At 39.1% G+C, this 19,314-nt stretch overlaps 1 protein-coding gene across 2 annotated transcripts in view; it reads right to left on the reverse strand.

Moving 5' to 3' along the window:
* TRPS1 (transcriptional repressor GATA binding 1) overlaps positions 1-18,861 on the reverse strand; it is a 171,355-nt gene extending 152,494 nt beyond the window's left edge. The window contains exons 1-4 of one of the 2 annotated variants that reach the window (XM_032181742.1): positions 18,706-18,861; positions 14,730-15,658; positions 2,802-2,988; positions 1,859-2,102 (exon numbers count right to left, since the gene is read on the reverse strand). In XM_032181742.1, coding sequence (XP_032037633.1) covers positions 1,859-2,102; positions 2,802-2,988; positions 14,730-15,658; positions 18,706-18,742 — 1,397 coding nt within the window. In that variant the 5' untranslated portion in view covers positions 18,743-18,861. Of the gene's footprint in view, positions 1-1,858; positions 2,989-14,729; positions 15,659-18,705 lie in introns of both variants that reach the window. The other variant, XM_032181741.1, reaches the window with a different exon arrangement.
* Positions 18,862-19,314: the final 453 nt, after the last annotated feature.

The following is a 19,314-nucleotide window of genomic DNA, read 5'->3' on the forward strand; positions in this document are numbered from 1 at the left end:
AGGGAAAGAAGTTGGCAGTTGTGGGGATTTTGTTCTTTGCTTTGACTATACAACATCCTCAGAGTGCTCTATAATGCGGTAGACTGAAGGCTTAAAAATACATTGTTCGAGTGTTTTGAACAGAATAGGCTAATTTTAGACAAACAAGTTGAGATTCAAATGTTTAAATTCATCTCTTGATTTTCCAAAGAGTGCATCACATAGCAATTCCCACTGACAACTGTTGGAGCTGAAGGGTGCTGAGCACTCTGGAGGACAAACTGCTGCCATGGGGTGTCTGCCTTACAGTTCTCAAAGTCATGGCTTCTCCTTTCCCTGGGAAAAAGGATTTTAACTAGGCGTGCTTGTTAAAACTTAAATTAGCAGCTGCAGCAAAATAAAAGTGTTTTCAGTCAAGGAGCCATTTCAATCTTCCAGTTATTTAACCACTAAAAAAAGATCATGCCATGCCCCAGCGGCGGACAAAGTGCTGCCTATGGAGTTCTACAGCACAGCTCAAAGCTGCTATAATAACGCTTGGAACTTAGATACCACTTTTCATCTTCAAAGCAGTTTACAAACATTAACTAATTAATCCGCACAACATCCCTGAGGCCCACTTGGATCAAAAATGGGGCACTGCATGCTGGGACCTGAATCCTCCGTGGGCACTAGTTCCAAATTAAAGATGAGCAATCTGCTCTTTTTTTTTTTTTTTTTTTTTTTTAAATAGACTCCTGATACATTGCCAATGCAGCCCTCTGTTGGGCAACATTTGGATGCCCCCAGCTTTCATCTCTATTAAAGTATCATGCCCCAGTCTGCCTTTGTTAATTTTGGATGTCTTGGAATCTATTAAACGTGGCACAGTTTCTTGAGCTTTTAACAAAGCTTTAGCTTTGAAAATGCATCTTCTTTTGTCTTCATTCTAGCTGGCTTCCATGCAAAGATCTTTTAGATGAGATAGATACTGAGCTTTCCGTTGTTGTTGACGCATTAGCCTTAACTATTAACATATTCAGCATGATTTTCTAATATTTAACATTGCTTTTGCAGCAGCACATAACTGTAGCTTTTTACAAAGTCTAGGAGCCAGTTCCTCCTCCGATGTAAACTGGACTGCCAGTTTACAACAGCACAGGAACTGACCCAAGAAGTTTAGCAGGGAGTTGGCTGCCATCGTGACATTGTGTCAGACTGAGTCAGGAGACTGGCTGCATCCACCTCCAAATAGGAACATTAGCATTTAAAATAAATAGAATGACACTGTAAACCAGCAACACAAAAATAAGCATCTGCAAAAGGATCTTGGGGGATGACATCAACAGACAAAAGAGTGTCTGCTCCCAGTGTGAAACCAACACCAAAACAGCAGTGGAATGCTCTTAAACTCATTATTGCATTGCTGGACTTGGGAATGGAAAATACTACAAAAAGGTAGTACATTGAAGCACTGTTACGGAGCATGAAAGGATTCACAGTCTATCTTGGAAAGTAAAGCCATTTGTGTTCCCCTAATGAATGAAGATGCCAGCTTTCTGGTAAAAAAAAAACATTAACTAAAATAGTACCTAAGAGATACTGGGTGGAAAATAGTTGACCAAACCTCAAATATGATGGAACTTCAACATGTACAGACAAATCCAAATCTCCCTCTTCATCGCACAGGTTTAAACATGTAATTAAAGCCACGGACTTAGCTGGTGTTTTTCCAAAACACAGTGGATGTTGGATTGGACCCTGGCTATAAAGATTTGCATCTATGCACATTCCTATTTTGATTTCCAGTTTCCTCAGTTTTAGGGAACAATGACATGTAATTAAGGAATCAGGAGGGCCGTTTGTTTGGGTTCCTATTAGCAATCATTTTAAACTGTACCTGTAGTGTCGGGAAATCTCTTCTTCCACCTGGGTGGTAAAGTCACATTTGGTACATGAGTGTTCTTTGTTCTCTTTGAGAGTCAGCGGCCCGTCCGCCCCTTGCAGGGTATTTGTTTCGGGTTTGACATCAGACGCTTGGGCTTCGTGTGCGTTCTCATAGTGAAGCAGGAGAACATCTACGTCAGGAGTGGAGAATGAGCACTGATGGCACTGGTGTTTGACTCTAGAGCTTCCTGTCACCCCTGGAGACAGGTGCAAAAGCAAGAGAGCACAGTGGGAACAATTACTTTTTCTGCAAGCAAATGGGTAAGTAATTTCTCCAAGGTGCTTTTCTGGGCTGCAGAGGCCTCGGGGACAGAACTGACAGTGCTTAATGGTACACTTATGAATGTTGTGTAGCTGCTGATAGTGACGGAGAAGTGGGCCCACCACTATTACATCTGGGCCATGGCTCTTTGAGTACCTAAAGTCACAGAACTGACAGTTGTAGCTTGTCACCATGCTGTCCTCTGCTCCTTTGCTAGTCAAGTCTTTCTTTTTTGCCACACTCGCACCCTTTTCTGTCTTTGTCACTAACTCCCCGTCTGCATTTTTGGCTAGATCATTCTGGTTAATGACAGATCCCCTAGAAAGCTTATCATTCAGATCTGGATGATGGCTTCCTGACTGGTTTCCCCCATGCTGTTTGCTGTAATGTTCTAATAGTTTCAATGAGCTGGACGATTCACAGCTGAAACTGCAAAATTTACACCAGTAGTAACTGGTTGTATCGGTACCATTTTGTCTAGAGGAATCTATTGGCTTGATGGGCACCGAATATCCAACTGGTGTATCATCTCCTGCTTTTACAGTGATTCTGTCTTGCCACTTTCCCAAGTCTCCAGAATCACATGGTCGAAGAGTAGGACTGGATTTATTGGAGTTTTTCTCTGAAGTTTTACCAGAATCAGAGGAGGGAAGGGCTGCTTTCATTTTGTTTGGGTGAGTCTGTAAGAAGTGTTGCTCTAGTTCAGTGGACGAGTTGCCCATGTAGGTGAAATTGCAGAATTTGCAGCGGAAGTACTTGGTGTTGCCTTGGCAATCTGGAGTTTTCCGCCCAATTCCGATGAAGGTTCCACCTAAAGTAACCTGTGAATACACAATAGGGTCATTTTAGCTCCACTGTAGATTTAAACAGCAAGGAAGCAAAAAAGGAGAAACAGAGAGCAATTAACTCATAAGCCTCTTAATTAAACAATGTCAACACCATTTTCATTTGTGCACTTGTACTAATGTAGCAAGATATCATACTTATACTCTCAACTTATTTAGCATTTGTTGATGAAGATTATGAAATGTTTCACACAGCTGAATATATATTCCATATGAATACTAAACATTTGAGAAAACTGCGGCATGCATCCACAACATGATCAGAATTCAGACTTCCTCAATAGGACTGTTGCTTCCTTCACTAAATCAAGTTATTGATAGACAATCTAATAGTCAGTTCCCAAATCCCTGAACCCTTCGACAGGAAATTTTGCTGTGATTTTGTATCAGTTGTGGAATAAAAGAACGAGCCCTCAGTCTTTTTTTTTTTTTTTCAATATACTTAATGTTTTAATGATATTCATGCTTAAATGCCCAAGAGAATTGCTTTCTAAACATGAGCACACAAAAATTAAATTTAAAAGAGTGAAGTCACTTTGCTGGGTCGAAGTATGACCAATTCTTCTAAAGAACAATCCTGTAGGAGTATCCAGTACCCGCCAGGATGCCTTTTAACAAAGCAGTAGTGGCTGATGTCTGAAACGAGAGGCGGTTTTCTCAAAGATTACTCAGTGCAGACGTTCTCCAAGGAAATCTTCCGTCCTCTCATGCACAGAGCCCAATTTAGTAAAACAAGGATGGAAAAACTACAGTAGAAAAATGGCATGTGGCAAAGAAACCTACCACACCCAAGGCCATGACATCACTAATTAAAAAAAAAAAAAAGGTACGTCTACTTAACTGTTCTCATGATCTCTGAGCAAAATGGTCTGTCTGCAGGAAGGAAACAAGGCTTCCAGAGCTTATGTTGCTAAAGCATGTGTTCGCACAGCAGGCAGGCCTGCCCTTCCCAGGAGTGCACCACACCTGCCCCGTGACATCAGGGGGATTTGCTGCTCCTGTACAACTGGTTTGGAGGCCAAAAAAAGAATCTCCTGACAAAAGTGTCACCGCTGCTCTACTTCTTTTCCTGAATAGTAAACAATGTACAGCATCCAGAAAATAATTCCTCTTCACACCCAAAATCCACAGCCAGCTACTCCTTTGTCATCATCCATCTTACACCACTCTATCAGGGACATGGGTAGAAGCTAACGTGCCACAATCTCAGTTTTTCTGCCCAGGAGATGCCTTATAGGGAATATAAAATTTCCACAAAGGGTTAGATTTTCACTCTCCCAACTAGTAAGTGTATTACTACATTTCTGCAGGATTCAGTTGTGATGCATTAGGCAAATGGCGTAATTATTTTTCATCTCCTCCTCAACAGCTGTGCCACAAAGAAAGTATGTGATCACTGCTCATTCAGTATCACACCATACGGAAAGACTCAGACATACAGACAGCATGAAATGTAAACATTTTAAATGCATATAATATAAATGCCTTTTAGCCATTTAGCTCAAAGAATGAGACGCTATCCTTTGTGTCCCATCAGAATTGTACATCAGAATAGTGAGTCAATGAGTTGCTAAACCATGGTATAATGAGCTGCTATTCAGCCTCTGACTCAAAAAAAAAAAAAAAAAAAAAAAAAAAGAACAATTGAACAATTCCCATACGTTGGTTAAAACTTTTTCTTAAATAAACTGAAAATTGCTTTATGTTTGTTTAAGAAACATATCTCAATAGGCACTGGTGAGCGGGAGAGCCAAATAGCTAGGATTTAACTATAACAATATAACAATATTTTCATTTAAACTGGGACTCCAAGTGCTGATACCAAGTCATGAATTTGATTTTGAAAAGGTTCAAGAGGGAAGTTTTAATAGACCTTCTGTACTGCTGAGGATATCTTGTTTTATTAATTTTATGCCTAAAAAGAACTGGAGACAAAACCCTACTGAGTCTGATCCACTGACAGTGGGATTTGGGTGAGCTCCATAGTATCTGGCACTTGAGGCCCTCATCCACTGCACTATTTCAATGTTCAAAGTCTCAATGGTGTTGAAAGACAACTTAAAGAAAGCATTGATGGAATTATGGCAAACAGAAAATAACACCAGTTCACTGTGTGATTGCTTCAGATGCAAGGTGATCTGGTTTTGCTCATTTAATTAGTTACGTATGTTTGTTCGATGCATGCACAGAAAACTGGCCAAAATGCTTTACCTTAAGTGGCGCTAATGAGTAAATACATCCATTACTCTTAGCTGTCCATTTACAGAGCCTACAGATAACAAACCTATTTTGCAGACACTCTGTAGAAATTAGTTAGAAATTGTGAGTGACAATAATGCCTGCCGCTGCTCACTGCTAATTACTTTTATTTACGAATGCTGGAAAAAAACATAGTATTCGTACTAGCATTTTATACAATGCGCTGTAAATCACAACATTCTCGTAACTTGTGCTAATCCTGCTCAGTGGCATACATAGCAAATTCGTGTCCTATGCTAATACATCTTTCTCTGCATCAGAAAAGGATAAAAATGAACGAAGTATTCATACACTATTTGTGTTTACCAGTTGCAATACATGGGAAAAAAAAACAAACAACAAAAAAACAACATTTTTCACAGCACTAGAATTTAATTGATTATCAATTACTGGGCTGGCATTTCTGTGACTACCCTGCCACAATTCAAATTAATGTATCCCATTAGAAGAGCATGCACGTGAAAGGCAACACGAGGTCATCTTAATGTTATTACACTCAAAAAACATTTCTCATGCACTAGCAAAACCTACTTAAAGCCTTTTTGGAGGGTCATGAGGTAAAAAGAAGTGAAGAAACTGGCTTCCACACAGAGGCTGGGAGAAGCACTTGGAGGAAAAAGTGCTGGTATAAACTGAGGCTGCTTCAGCTTTCAGCCAGCCAAATTTGGATGAAGCCTACACATTTGCAGAACTGTTTGCATTCATGCATTCTGCTCAAGACTTGGCTTGACTTTCAGATTTTTCAGTTACATATCATATCGCTATGTACAGGCACCAAGCTCCTTCACTGGGTTTGTAACTGTCCTTAATCTCCTGCTCTCTCTGACCATCCCCAGAAACAGGAAAAATAAAGGAGAGTGAAGTATAAGGGTGAAAAGAGAAATGTACGTTTAGTTTAGAAATCAATATCCACATTTGTGTATGATATTAGAAGTGATAACTTCTAGTATTCCCATATTTTATACTGATTTCATTAAAACCTAGTCCTCTGCTTTGCCCTCACAGAGCTATATTTTCTTCAGTAGACACTCCTCCCCAGTATAAAGCAGAAGAAACCAAACAAAAGCAATGCTAAAACTCTGCAATTCTACTAGCAGTGGAATCCAAAGTGCCAGATCACAGAGTAGTATTCGCAACATAGTGGCAGCAAAAGTACTTGTACAACTTGCACTGCAAATGCAACACCTCTGGATCCACAGTTCCTTCAGTAAGCACATAAGAAAATTCATCTTTATAATTCTTTCTTTGTAAAGGGAACCTAATGTGCAAGGCATCTGTATGGGCTGGGGAGACACGATTTAGTTCTTCACTGTCACTTTCTTCTGAGACCTTGGGATTATCACTTACTCCTACAGCACCACTATTATGGCAATACTATTGTCATTATTGTGTTGCACAGAGGAAGAAGGCTATTTAGAATGGCTTCTCCATTATTGTGCTTGAGATGTTTGCGCTGGTATTCTTCAAAAATTGCTCTTCAAGGCCAGGTCTCAGCTGGGGATTAAACTGAAATACATTTCAGTTACAGCACGACTCCCTGAAACTCAGAACTCCTAACTGTTAAATTCATCTATTAATGCAGAAAAACATCAAAATCCAAAAGATCAGGACTAAATTTACCACAAGAATTGAAGTTCATGTGCTAATACAACTAAGCTATCTCCTCACTTACCACGCACGTTTCTAAAAATAGCCAGAAAGAGGAGAAAAGATAACACAGTAATTGACAACATTTCAAAACATACTTTCTACAGCATGTTGGCAAGTACTTCAACAAAGCAGTATAATTGCACTATATGTTTCCAACAGGTATGCCTATACCTTCATTATTCAGACTGAAAACAATGATTTCATGGAATAGATGGACTCAAGCAAGGGAAGGTATGTTTTGTCTTTTTTTTTTTAAAGTGTTTTAAATTTAACCTGCCCTTGATACAATTGATACTCTATGCTCCCCCTCCCCCCCCCTTTTTGAAGTTCTAAATCTTATTATGTCAAGGGAGTTTAAAAATACCACTTTGCTTACAGGAAAAAAAAAAAAATATATATATATATATATATATATGCTTTTTATATATATAGATGTATAGATAACATCAGCCAGCTCCTGCAATCGTGTTTCATGAAGAAAATTTCACCAGCAGAAACCAGTGGCTTGTATCCACGTAAGCGATTCAACCGTAAGGGCTTGCACAGATGTCTTTGACCTGTGGCCTCTGCTGCAACTGCTGATTAGAAACTAGAGCAACCATCTGCATTAGAACATTAAATGTTAATATATCACTTTTTTTGATTAACTGGGTTACATCTTTGGTTAATCAGGAGGTGAAAGGCTCTAGATCCCCTACCAATCTCCTGAGCCATCCAGTCTGCCTTTGCCAATTACTCCTAATCTTCTAATCCTAAAGTATTTTCTAATGCTCTTGTTTATTCATTTGCTTTGTGCAATACAGCATCCAGAACATTTTAACCATCCCACATTTATGAAGTTCTTCATGTCATGCAGGCCAGAACAGATTCCTGGCTTTCATGCAAGTTTGTGTAACACCACTCAGTTCTCTAACCTCCAATATGGAGAACTCACTTGCTCTCGCTCTCTCTGCATGTAAAACTAAGATAATCTTCAGAGCATATTCACTCTTAAAACTATTTACCATACTGTGATAATCTATCTGTAGATAAAACTATGTTGCATAAGGCAAAGACTCAGGGCAAACTCCTGGCCTTCTGCGTTATTTCTATTTACCATAACAAGAAAACATAGCATTGGGTCACATTCATTCAAAAGAAGCATATTCTTCTCAACATTTATTCTGTTGCCATTGAAGACAGTATGTTTTTTTGACTTTAGAACTTAAAAGGTAGCAGACCAGGCTATTTTTACAATAAAAAGTCTGACAGAACAATAACAGCACTTAAATTAAGGTCAGGAGACCAGATGTGTAAAAACAATAAAAGTAAGGAACACTGAATCAAAACTTTCATTTGCTAACTAACACTAGCAGACTAACATCTAGCAACTGAAAGGAGCCACCATCCTTTCTATTCTCTTTCTGTACAGATAAAATTACCAGACAGTTCCTTGGCTACTGTAAACTCACACAGCCTCTCAGACTCAGAAGCAAACTTGCACTGATTTACACCAGAAGAAAACCTAGCCACTCTCCTTTTTTCTCAGCAACTTTATTTTTTAATCTGTCATCATTTCTGTGGGCTACCTTAGCAGTTTGTATCTTTAAATATATCTGTGACTATTACTAGTCTCACAAACTTTCTTCATTAAATAGTCTTCAGATATCCAGGACATAAAGATGAGTATAAACAACTTTGCTTTGAAAGCTGTGACTATACATCACATCACTTGTCCACATTAACTGCCCATGTGAATGCTCTCATTTGTGGATTGAATACTTCTCACTGAAAGAAGTCTAAAATAGCTCATCTTTGTCACAGCACAAGTGAATATTCCCAGGCACTTACTACTTAGCAGCTGACATGCTGTAAATCACTGCATATCATTTTGAATAGTAAACTTGCTCATGCATCTACAGGAATGATGAAGAGAGCATCTACATACAAGAATAAAAATCGTTACTTATGAGCTATGTTCAATATAGAATTTAGATGCCTACAAGACCACGGGTATTTTTTCACATATTTATACACATATAGATTGTATGAGAAAAAGAAGCACATGCATGTATACACACAATCACATGCATATGAATGTACATGTATATGTGTGTTTTACCAACATCCGCTACTCCAGCTGCCACCATTTCTTCTCCATGCCTGTGGTTTAAGAGAGAACATTGACTCCTGTGTTTAGGAGGTATGACTCGGTACAAGGCAGTCTACAACCCTGATCATGACCCAGAAATAAGACTCAAAATAAACAGGTATGCACATATGCAGGTGCAACACCCAAGAGAGTTTGACAGCCTTCTCCGGGGAGAGTCCTCAACACAGCCTACAGATGAAAGAAGCCTCACTGGAACATCATGCCTTCATTCAAGTTCTGTTCTAGCACTTCCTTTAAGACCTAGTACAACATCACCTAGCCCAAGAAACTAGGATACATCATATACAGCAGCTGTTGGTCAGGTTTTTTTTAGAAGTAATTCCTACTTCATGGGCAATTCAGCTAAAGTCAGTAAGACCAACAATAAAAAATTTGGATCCATTTGTCTAAGCATGTAAGGAAAATGGAATTCATTCACATAAATGTCTTCATTTACATCAAGTAGTTATGTACTCGTGTACGTATAGGAAGCCCACTTGAAGACAAAGTTGAACTTTAACAAGGTTTTATTTGTACTAATAAACAAGTAAATGATGTACTTGTTTATGCCTCTAGTTTGAATTCTCATCATATCTGTGAGTCCCTTTGCCAAAACCACCAAAATGAAGAGAAAGCCCTGAACACAAGAATGGATATTGATTACATCTGTACCTCTACAGATCCCCTTCAGCTTTTTTAGTCTTACCTTCACAGCTTTATATTCAGTTGAACTGCTAAAATAGCAGCAGAGGATAAAAACCAAGAAGGTATTAATAATCAAGCTACTGGTTCTTGTTTACCTGGATCCTAGTTGGACCAGACTTACAAGTTGTATTACTAGAATCATAGAATTATTTAGGCTGGAAAAGACCTCTAAGATCATCTGGTCCTTCCTTTAACTTAGAACTGCCAAGTCCACTATTAAAGCATGTCGCTGAGCTCTAGTCACACACATGTTAAAATATGTTAAAATCCAGAACATGTGCATAACTGTGTGTGCACATGGAGCTCACAACTCATTTATAAAGGAGAAAATATAAAGAGCTTTATATTGTGTGCATTGGCACTTCTGCCACTTTCCAGGATGCTGAGCAGCCTGTTAGATGGATATCCAGATGGGCGCTCAGTTGCTAGGAAAATCCTGGAAAAGTTGTTACCCATATAGGACACACAATTAGCCCGAGTATTATAGGACAACTCTTACAATATTGGGTATCTAGAATTTTAAAAGAAAAAAATCTGCTGCCAATCTTTCATTAGTTTGTGGGGTAGTTAGATAATGCAAAACTTTTTTTTTTTGTCACAGCTTACTGGAATATAATCAATAAATTTTTGGACAGCTTTTATTAATCCATAGCTTTTCTGAAATTTCTCTCCTTGTCTCACAAGGCATGATTGTGCCAGTATCTAAGACAATAAAACAATCCAAATGAGAGGCCTGGATTAAAAAAAAAAAAAAAAAAAAGTAATAATTATCACGTTTTAGTCCTTTCAGAAAGGAGTCTGAATCTCTTTAAAGGCTCAACATGAGAGGAGGCAGATATGTGATGACAAGCTCCAGAACCCGCGCCACGCTGAGCAGGAAGCTCCTCAGAGGTAGCACACACGATGTGAAGCTGCCCGGAGTCGACCATAAGAAATGCTGAGCACTGCAGTATGTCTTCATTCACGGCTGCATCAATACTCTTCCCCCTTGGGACATGCCATCTGAAACCCTCACCTGAATGCAGACATGTCTGTCCCTTTCTTTGAGGGACACTGTTTTCTTTTAAAACGTATCAGGAAATGGGGTCGTGCTCCCTTTTTATACAATAGCCTAATGGCTTGAACACTTGTTCAGGAAACAGGAAAAGTAGGTTCCTTTCCTCGCTCTGTCTGAGGGGATACAAGCCCACTTCTTCGTCCTCACTGGACAATTGGCATCAACTGTCCTACTCCTTTGCTAGAGGCTGTGTAGAAGACAGCACTCTACAGCCGTTCTATTGAAGCCATCCCACTCAGTCATTAAAAACCTGGGGATGGAAACAAGACTCCTGCCTACTGGCTACCCACTTGTCTGTCTCCAGACCTTTCCATATTTTACATTAAAGAGCCATTAGATCAAACACAGGACACTTAATCATGCAGCAGCAAAGAAATGGTTTTCAGCATCATAGCTGTTATCTTTGTCAGCTGAATTTTACTTTAAGTCTTTGGATCTGTCCTGAAGTCTACTGCCTTACATACGTCCACATTTTAGCCAACCGCAGGCTAAAATATCCAGCAAAACAAAACTGCCTGTAGACATTGATCAATTAACTAAATGTGAAGAAAAGGCAATGAGTGGCAGCAGCAAAAGCTGATCCATTGAACTCACTACAAATATTATTCTGGTAACAGCAATAAAGCTGAGGACACATTCTCTGGGAATTCACAGATGTGCTAGCAAATGTTTTCTAAAATCCATACCAGAAAGAAAGTCAATCTCCCAGAAACAGCTCAGTGAATTTACCCAACCCTATTGAATTTATCGTAACTCAATGAAATAAAAGTCTCTGAGGAAGAAAATGGAAACAACAAATAAAAGAGAATTTCAAAACTAAATCACATCTTCAGAGAAGACAAAGAAATTTTGCTTGATTAAATATTCCAGTCAAATAAAATCTTCACATTAAGGCCAAAAATCTTGGATTATTTACATGGTTCCCAACCAAATCCTGTTTATGTACTGCAAAACACAGTCCCAATATTTTTGTAGCTGGATGTAAAGCCAAATGTGTATCCCTATTGCTTTGCTGACTTCGGCACAAAAAAACAAAAAAAAAAAACAAAGCAAAACAAAAAAACACCTGGGTTTAGAGGCTTGGGCATTTAAAAAAAAATAAAAGGTTATCTAGGACAGACTTTACTTCTGTGGTGTAAATCTAAAAATGCCCTTAGTAAAGGGGGCCACATCCCCGTGTATCTGCAGATAGGATATTAGATATTGGTTTGTTCCGTAATTTTTCCATTTTTCCATTGTTTTTGTTGTTGTTGTTACAAATGCAAACTACAGGGCTCAAGAGCATGCCTCACTACTGCAAATCTTCGTATACAGTGGTCTCCAGCTGACCGCTGTGAGGCAGATCAAAGTCATCTTCATCCTCCAGCTTCTTCTGCGCCCAGCACCCTGGCCTGAGACCATAAATCTATCAATACCTTCCACCCCAGCTACAACAGAACAGTTTGTTAAGAGCAAAGGGATCAATAAATCAGATCTTAAGCTCAGTCCACTACTATTTCAAGTTAATTACAAAGGGATAATTTTCCTTTAGCCTGGTACCTACATACCAAATAATACTGTTTAGATGAAACAGTTATTTGGGTTCAGTTCCCTCTCCTTGTAACACAGGAGTTTCAACCAATTTTAACTGCAGCTCCGGTCAGTGCGATCCCTCGTTGCTGCAGGAGATGCCAGACGTTCAGATGCCTGAGAAAAATCCCCTCCAAAATGGACATAGTAACAATATAAACATGTGTGGGTGCAGAGGGGATTTTCAAATGTTCTTTTACTGTGTTTATGAATCTCACAAAGCTGCTCTGTATCGAGAATGGGGGAGGAGAAAGCATAAAAATATTAATCAGTTACTTATCTTCTGACATGTTCTGGATCAACATCTGGTGCATGTGCAAGTGATGAAGTATGGCATTTGGCACAAAAGCTTATTTAATCTTCTCTTCCCAAATTGGGCAGGGAAAATTAGCACTCTTAAAAATTAAGTTTCCAGATCCAATTTTTTTCTTTAAAATAAATTGCCAACATTGTATAGGCTGTCTGTTCTATTTTGGAAAATGTTTTTCGTCTGAGAAAAGACTGATCTTAAGTAGATTATCTATGGGCTGTTTCCTACCGCTTTTTGTCTTCCCTGCAGTATCTTACTGCCAGGGTTTAGTAGACAAGTATAGTCTAGGTTCAGCTGTTTTATTTCTACTTCTATCAGCTCAAACTGAGATAGCTCTCACATCTGTTTTATTTCTGAAAGCACTGCATAGGAAAAGTGTCCAGCTCATTCTAATCAAGCATAAACTTTCCTATAAATAACTAAGGACCTAACGAAACAATTGTTTGGAGGAAATGAAAGTGTGTTTAGAAACTCGAATTCCTCTATACTGTATGCCTGAGCTGTTCCAGTTTGAATGTCTTCCTGACAGCATGGATCAGTTGCTCTAAGATGCTGTCCCCGGAGTCAGCAAACTGAAACTATAGCAGGAAATCCAGGTATTAACATCATACTACGTGCTAATTATAAACCATCATTTCCAATTCTGACATTATTCACTTCTAACCTCTTTTAACTAAATCACGTATTTGCTTTCTAATCACAGTTTGACAGGAGAGAGTGTCTGACACGAGACAGTGAAGTGATCTTTTTAATAAGGCAGCAGTTCAAAGATTGCAGCTTTTACGCATAATAACGACCTTAGTTTGATTTGCTGCTCCACAAAGAAGTTGTAGAGTTTCTGAAAAAAGAGGAAAAGTTTAAATCATTTTAAAAGCCTCAAGTTCCTGACTTGTGTTCCTGTTTCAGCTTCTTACTTGAAGTTCGGTATTAACCATCTTAACCGGGTTTGCATAATTTCTTTTTTATAGCTACAACCTCTTCAAGCATTGTTAAGCATTTTCCACCTGCTACATTTTCTTTTAAAAGAAGAAATATAAATATAAAAATAATCCTATTAAATATATCCTAGCACTTCATCTGCTCATTGCTACCAGGTCAGATGTCATGTCCTGTGCAAACATGCCCTTGAAATTGGACAGGCATGTGAACTTGTTTTGTATGCAAATTTTGTTACTGATTTTTTTTTCTTAAAATCTGAATTATTGTATCATAGAATATTGACGTATTCTTCAACATCTCTCAGCTCAGTCATGACAGGATCTTTAAAAAAAAAAAGGCAAAGATTTTGTTCCACTGTTTATTGAATATTAACTGATAAGAAACTAACAGAGACTCCAAGAAAAAAACTTGTTAGTCTTTCTCTTTGTGGTAAACATAAGATTTCTTTTTTACAGCAGTATCTAAACAGTAGTTTTTTCACTGCTCCAACTAGATGAAAAAAATGACTGAGGCAATACTCCTTTCCTTGCAGGCTTACTAATGTGAAGGACGTTGTTACTCTTAAAAACGGTTTAAATACCCATTGTGTATCCTGTTTATCTGGCACTAGATGACTGTAGAGCTGCCAAGACTTGTCATTTATTTTATCTTAATAAAGAATCAATAAGCCAAATCTTGACTCCCAGCAGTGGATAATTTAGGACTACATTTTTAATTTCCAGCTGCTGTCTTTTGTCTCTCTGGTTGTTATTTCTCAGTATTATTTGCTATTTTCTTTCCATGACAGCAAATCCTTCAGATATGATTACCAATGCAGCAATTTGCCTGTTTGCTGAATAAGATCTTTTACTATTGATTACCACAATGACTAAATCACACACTGAAATATCACTGGTCAAAAAGCCAAGTATTCCTCTAGTGTACAAGATGCTAAGCAGACCTGCAGCAACCCTGGCTAAAACGGCCCCAAATGGTTCGTAAGGCTTAAGCAGGTTAAGTGAAATACTGTAACTGCAGGTAGGGGAGGCTTTGCAAACAGCCAGCTTCGCAGCTGAGAAGGCAGTTAGCAGAAGCAGGGGGACTGGGGAAATACAAACCTGCACATCATAAGTCCCATTTAATAAGACAGGCCTCTGGGAATTGATGTCCTGCAGCACCCCCGAAAGCACAGTGCGGTTGACTTTCTGGAAGTCTTTGGAGTGGCTGAATTGCACCATGTTGTGGAGAGCCAAAATTTTAGTGTCGAGCTCAGCATCCTGCCTGGTGCGGTTGTGCAGGCCTAGGTGGTACTTGCGGAAGTGTTTGATGAGATCTGTGGGGTCGTTCCCATAGTAACCATATCCACAGATGTTGCATTTGAAGTCCTGAAGCTCTGGAGACAGAGGCGCCGTATCTGGGTTATCGTTTACCAACAAATCTGCTTTAGATTTGTTCAGCCTTAAACCCCCATCTGAAGGCACTTGTGGGTTTTTTGAGGCCATGGGGACCGGGCTTGAGCCTTGGCCATCGGTTTGACCACTTTGCACTTGCACTGTTTCATCTGAAGCTTTTGGCGACATCTGATGCTCCTCATTTGTCTCCGCTGCATCTCCTGACGGGGTACGGGCCACATCTTGGGTGTCATCTGCATCTGATTTCTGAGGAGACTTCAAGGGCTCACAGATTCCCCCAACAGCTGGAGATGAGAAAGCCAGCATATTTCTGTCTGTCACCTCATCATGAGGGAAGGATGGAACATTTCCTCCCTTATTGTGGCTTTCATAATTGAAGCCAGCCTTTTCACTCAGCACTGAGCTTTTCAAGTCCTTTTTAATGCTGGAAGATGGCTCTTGGACATGCGTGCAAAGTTCCTCCTTGTTATTTAACTCTGCCGCATCACCCTGGTCAGTGTTTTCTTGCATCTGCTCTGCGGAAAATTCTTTTTTCCTTCCAGACTCTTCGCTTTCAGTACCTGTAGACTCAAGGGTCTGTACCTCACCTTCACTAGCAACGTTTCTTAGAGGGGGGTTCTTTTTCCGGACCATATCTACCACAGAGAAATAAAAAAAAAAAAAAAAAAAAAAAAAAGAAGCAAAAAAAACCCTATAGAATTATTCACGATACAAAACAGATTACAAGCCTGGCACTTCTTAAAGCATTCTGAGCTATACAAAATACATGAAATTTTCAGCAAATGTTTGTCAAGCAGCTTCTTATTCTGTGCAGAAAATTGCAACTTTACATTAAAAAAAATTGGTTACACTGAGGCTGAACTCAACTAAGACAGAACTTTAGAGCCTACAGAAACTCTGCCATTGCAGTGAGTAAATTACAGGTTTCGTTATCTTTTCTGAAGATAACAGTCTGGCAGAATTAATGTTAAATAACTGTTTCCTTTAAAATAATTTTAAAAATCAAAGAGCAAGAATAAACCCTTGTAGTCTAATGTTCATACACTGTACAAGTACTGTACATAATGTAATTTAGCAAAAATGAATGCAAAAGACATAGTCAGGAGAACTTAAACATGTTATTATGAAAGAAACAGATTTAGGAGAGTAAGCAACTTAGAGGTTTCAGAGAGAGTAACCTCCCTATGCAGGTACCGGCTTCTCTGCAGCAAAAGCTCCCCCTCGTACTGCCTATAAACTTCGAACGGGATTATATGGATATTCTAGAGTCTGGCCCCACAGTCCATTATTCATGTAATTAGTTCTATTTGCCAAACAAAGAGAAACTAACTTTATTAGGAAACCCGTTGTCAATAAAATTTTACAGGCCTGGATCCAGACATTTGACATTGCTGTGCTGGTGAGTAGGGATCTACCCAGAGAACACCTGGAACCCACATGGATCCAGCCAGCCAAGGCTCCTCTGCTCAGCCCTCCTCTCGGCACAGCCACTGCTGCTGAATCTGCAGGCACACTTGCCACATCCATTGAAGAAAGCTCAGAGAGGACAGCGATAAGGATTGGAGAGAAAGAAACAGTCTGCCACCAGTGAGCTAGCTGCTAGCTGAACAGGGGATATCGTGGAAGAACAAATAATCAGAATGTGCAGTTAGGAAGCCAAATTCCTGATGCACTACAAATCTTCACCTTCCCCAGCCTACTTAGGAAAAAATATATATGAAACTTCCCTGCACTCTCCACTGCTTGGTTCTGGATTTGATATTCACCACCAGATGCTTTGATCCATTTGTGTTCACATGCTAGCTATGGGCAGAAGACAGATGTGCTACAACTTTTTCTATGCTCTTATCTTTGCCAATGCTGTATACAATGATGGATGCTTCTCTTTGCCAGATTGCGTGTGGTCCGGTGGCAGCAACCTGCAGCACCACACACGAGATGCAAGTTGCAGGCTCGAGCCCGAGCACCCATTCCCAGGCCAGCCATGACCAGGCACGTGCGGAGGCACTGTGTATATAAATATATGTATGCGTGTATATATAGATATATATTGCTCTGCAAAGGGAAGACCACCTGGTGATTCTGGGAGCAGCGCTGATGCACTCCAAATGGTGCTAAATCCAGGCCTTTGAAAGCTGTGGATGACCTTCTCAAAACAGTACTTTGAGAAGTACGGCTGGGGATGAAGGTTAAAAATAAAAGAGCAGGCGTCTGTACATCCTCTTATTTACATCTGCTCCACATGAAAGGGCACTGTATGCTATGTTGATAAAAACAGACAACTTCTTAGGGGAAGTGTTCAACTTGTGTCTTGGGCTGGCTCTGTTGTCTTTGTGGTTGAGCTGATCCACAGGCAGCATCGGCTGCAGTGAGACGGCTTTCACGCCGAATGCCAGCTCCTATTACAGAAATTTTGACACTCCGTGTGGTCTTAATAGGTTTCTTAAATGCCTACTGTGATTCCTCATTGTGGAAGGCACACATGCTTGGGAACCAAGTGCCTCCTCTTTCATGTCAACCACACCTACCAGAATATGTATGCTCTGAATTTTGCTATTTTCTTTCCCAGTAACTTCTGCACCATGAAGTCGTTCAGAACTAAGAGAAAAGAAAGATTTCCTGCTGTGGTAAGAGAGCTACGATACAGACTCAGCCTACTAAAAAAAAGTACACACATATATAATTCAAGGTACAAAGATATTTTAGCGTTACTGCTGCTCTGTGGGACTTCATGAATGCTCTTGGTTAACATGCACTAAAAATATTGGTGGGCATCTCTGGTAGGTGTTCACCTAAGTCTGTATTTTTCTTCTTGGAGCCTGGCTGCACAGCCCAAACCATTTTTTAAAATAACTACTGTTAAATGCAATTCGTGGCAGTTAGAGGACAGAGAGAGGAGTCTTGACTGTGCATAGTGAAGAAAAAAATCAGAAATCAAGAAAGTAAACATCATGGCTGTTACCTCAGTCAAAATTAAACAAGACTGAATGCAATGTTTTAAAATGTTTTTGTTACAGATATTTTTGGCAGATAAGGAAAGTTTAGAGATTTTGCTATCTTCATAGCAACTGACAGAAGAGAGTCAAAGAGAAGGACAGAAAAAAAATCCCTAAAAAGCAAAGAAAAGAAAAACCTGGACTGTATACAGTCTAAGTAGACAGTACTCCAGATTTAGATACTTTAGCTGAAATTTTCCTGACCTATCTGGAGGTCTGTGTGTTAATGCGGAGGGGGTGGAATCTGCCTAATGCAGCTCTTTCATGCAGTATTCTACACTTGAGGAAGGAAAAGAAGAAGATAACACTGATTTAAACACAAAAACTTTCCTACGTTGAATTTAAAAGTATTTTCCCCCCTTTTCTCTTTTAGTTTTTGAAAAATCATCTGTAATTTATTTGTTTGATATCCACTGAAGGGGACAGTAAAAAAAGACAGTATTTTTTTTTGTTGCTGAAATTCCACCACTATCGGTTTTCAGAGACATATTATGTAAATAAAACTACATTTGCAATACTCCTAAATTGAAGAAACCATCCCCTAGCAAGTCATAAGTTAGATATAGAAAGAATATAGCCACTCTGAAATTATTATCTCTAAGACAAATAACAGATTGCACAATGTTTTATTGTGTGCCAAGAACGTTTTCAGTTAACAATTTCACTTGAAAAAATGGATCACATACTTGTAAAATCATACCCAGCATTGACTTCATAAGGCATGTGGCTTTAGAGTGCTTTTTACAATTATTAATTCTATTAGTCAACTAGCAGGCGGGCTAATGCAATTGTCTTAGAAGATGCACGGAAGACACAGAAGACATTTTGAGAGCTGATCTGTATATCTGCAAAACAAAACAAAAAAAAAGGTTTTCCTTCCTAAATTATGTATTCAAAATATGCTTTTTACTTAAAAACATTGTTATGCCTATTGTACATTCACATACATCTATTATGGGCACTATACAAATAGCGACTGCTGTTCTCTGCTTCTGTTAAGCACGAAATACCACGTCTGCCTTCTCCTTAGGCAGACACGCACACACTTGTACGTACGTACACACAGGCACACATACACACACAGAGGCAGAAAGCAAGGCAAAAATTATCTCAGCTATAAAGTTCTCCAAAAAGTAAGTTTAAAATAAGTTTCACATAAGCATTAAAAACGAGCTGGATAAATGCTATAGAAAATAAAATTGCTTTAAAAAATCACATATATTAACAGGTATTGTTTACTGTAAAGGGACTGGGCTAAAAGCTGTGATAATGGAATACAAATAAGTGGTTCGAAT

This window comes from Aythya fuligula, chromosome 2 (genome assembly GCF_009819795.1).
Source record: "Aythya fuligula isolate bAytFul2 chromosome 2, bAytFul2.pri, whole genome shotgun sequence".
NCBI classification, from domain to species: domain Eukaryota; kingdom Metazoa; phylum Chordata; class Aves; order Anseriformes; family Anatidae; genus Aythya; species Aythya fuligula.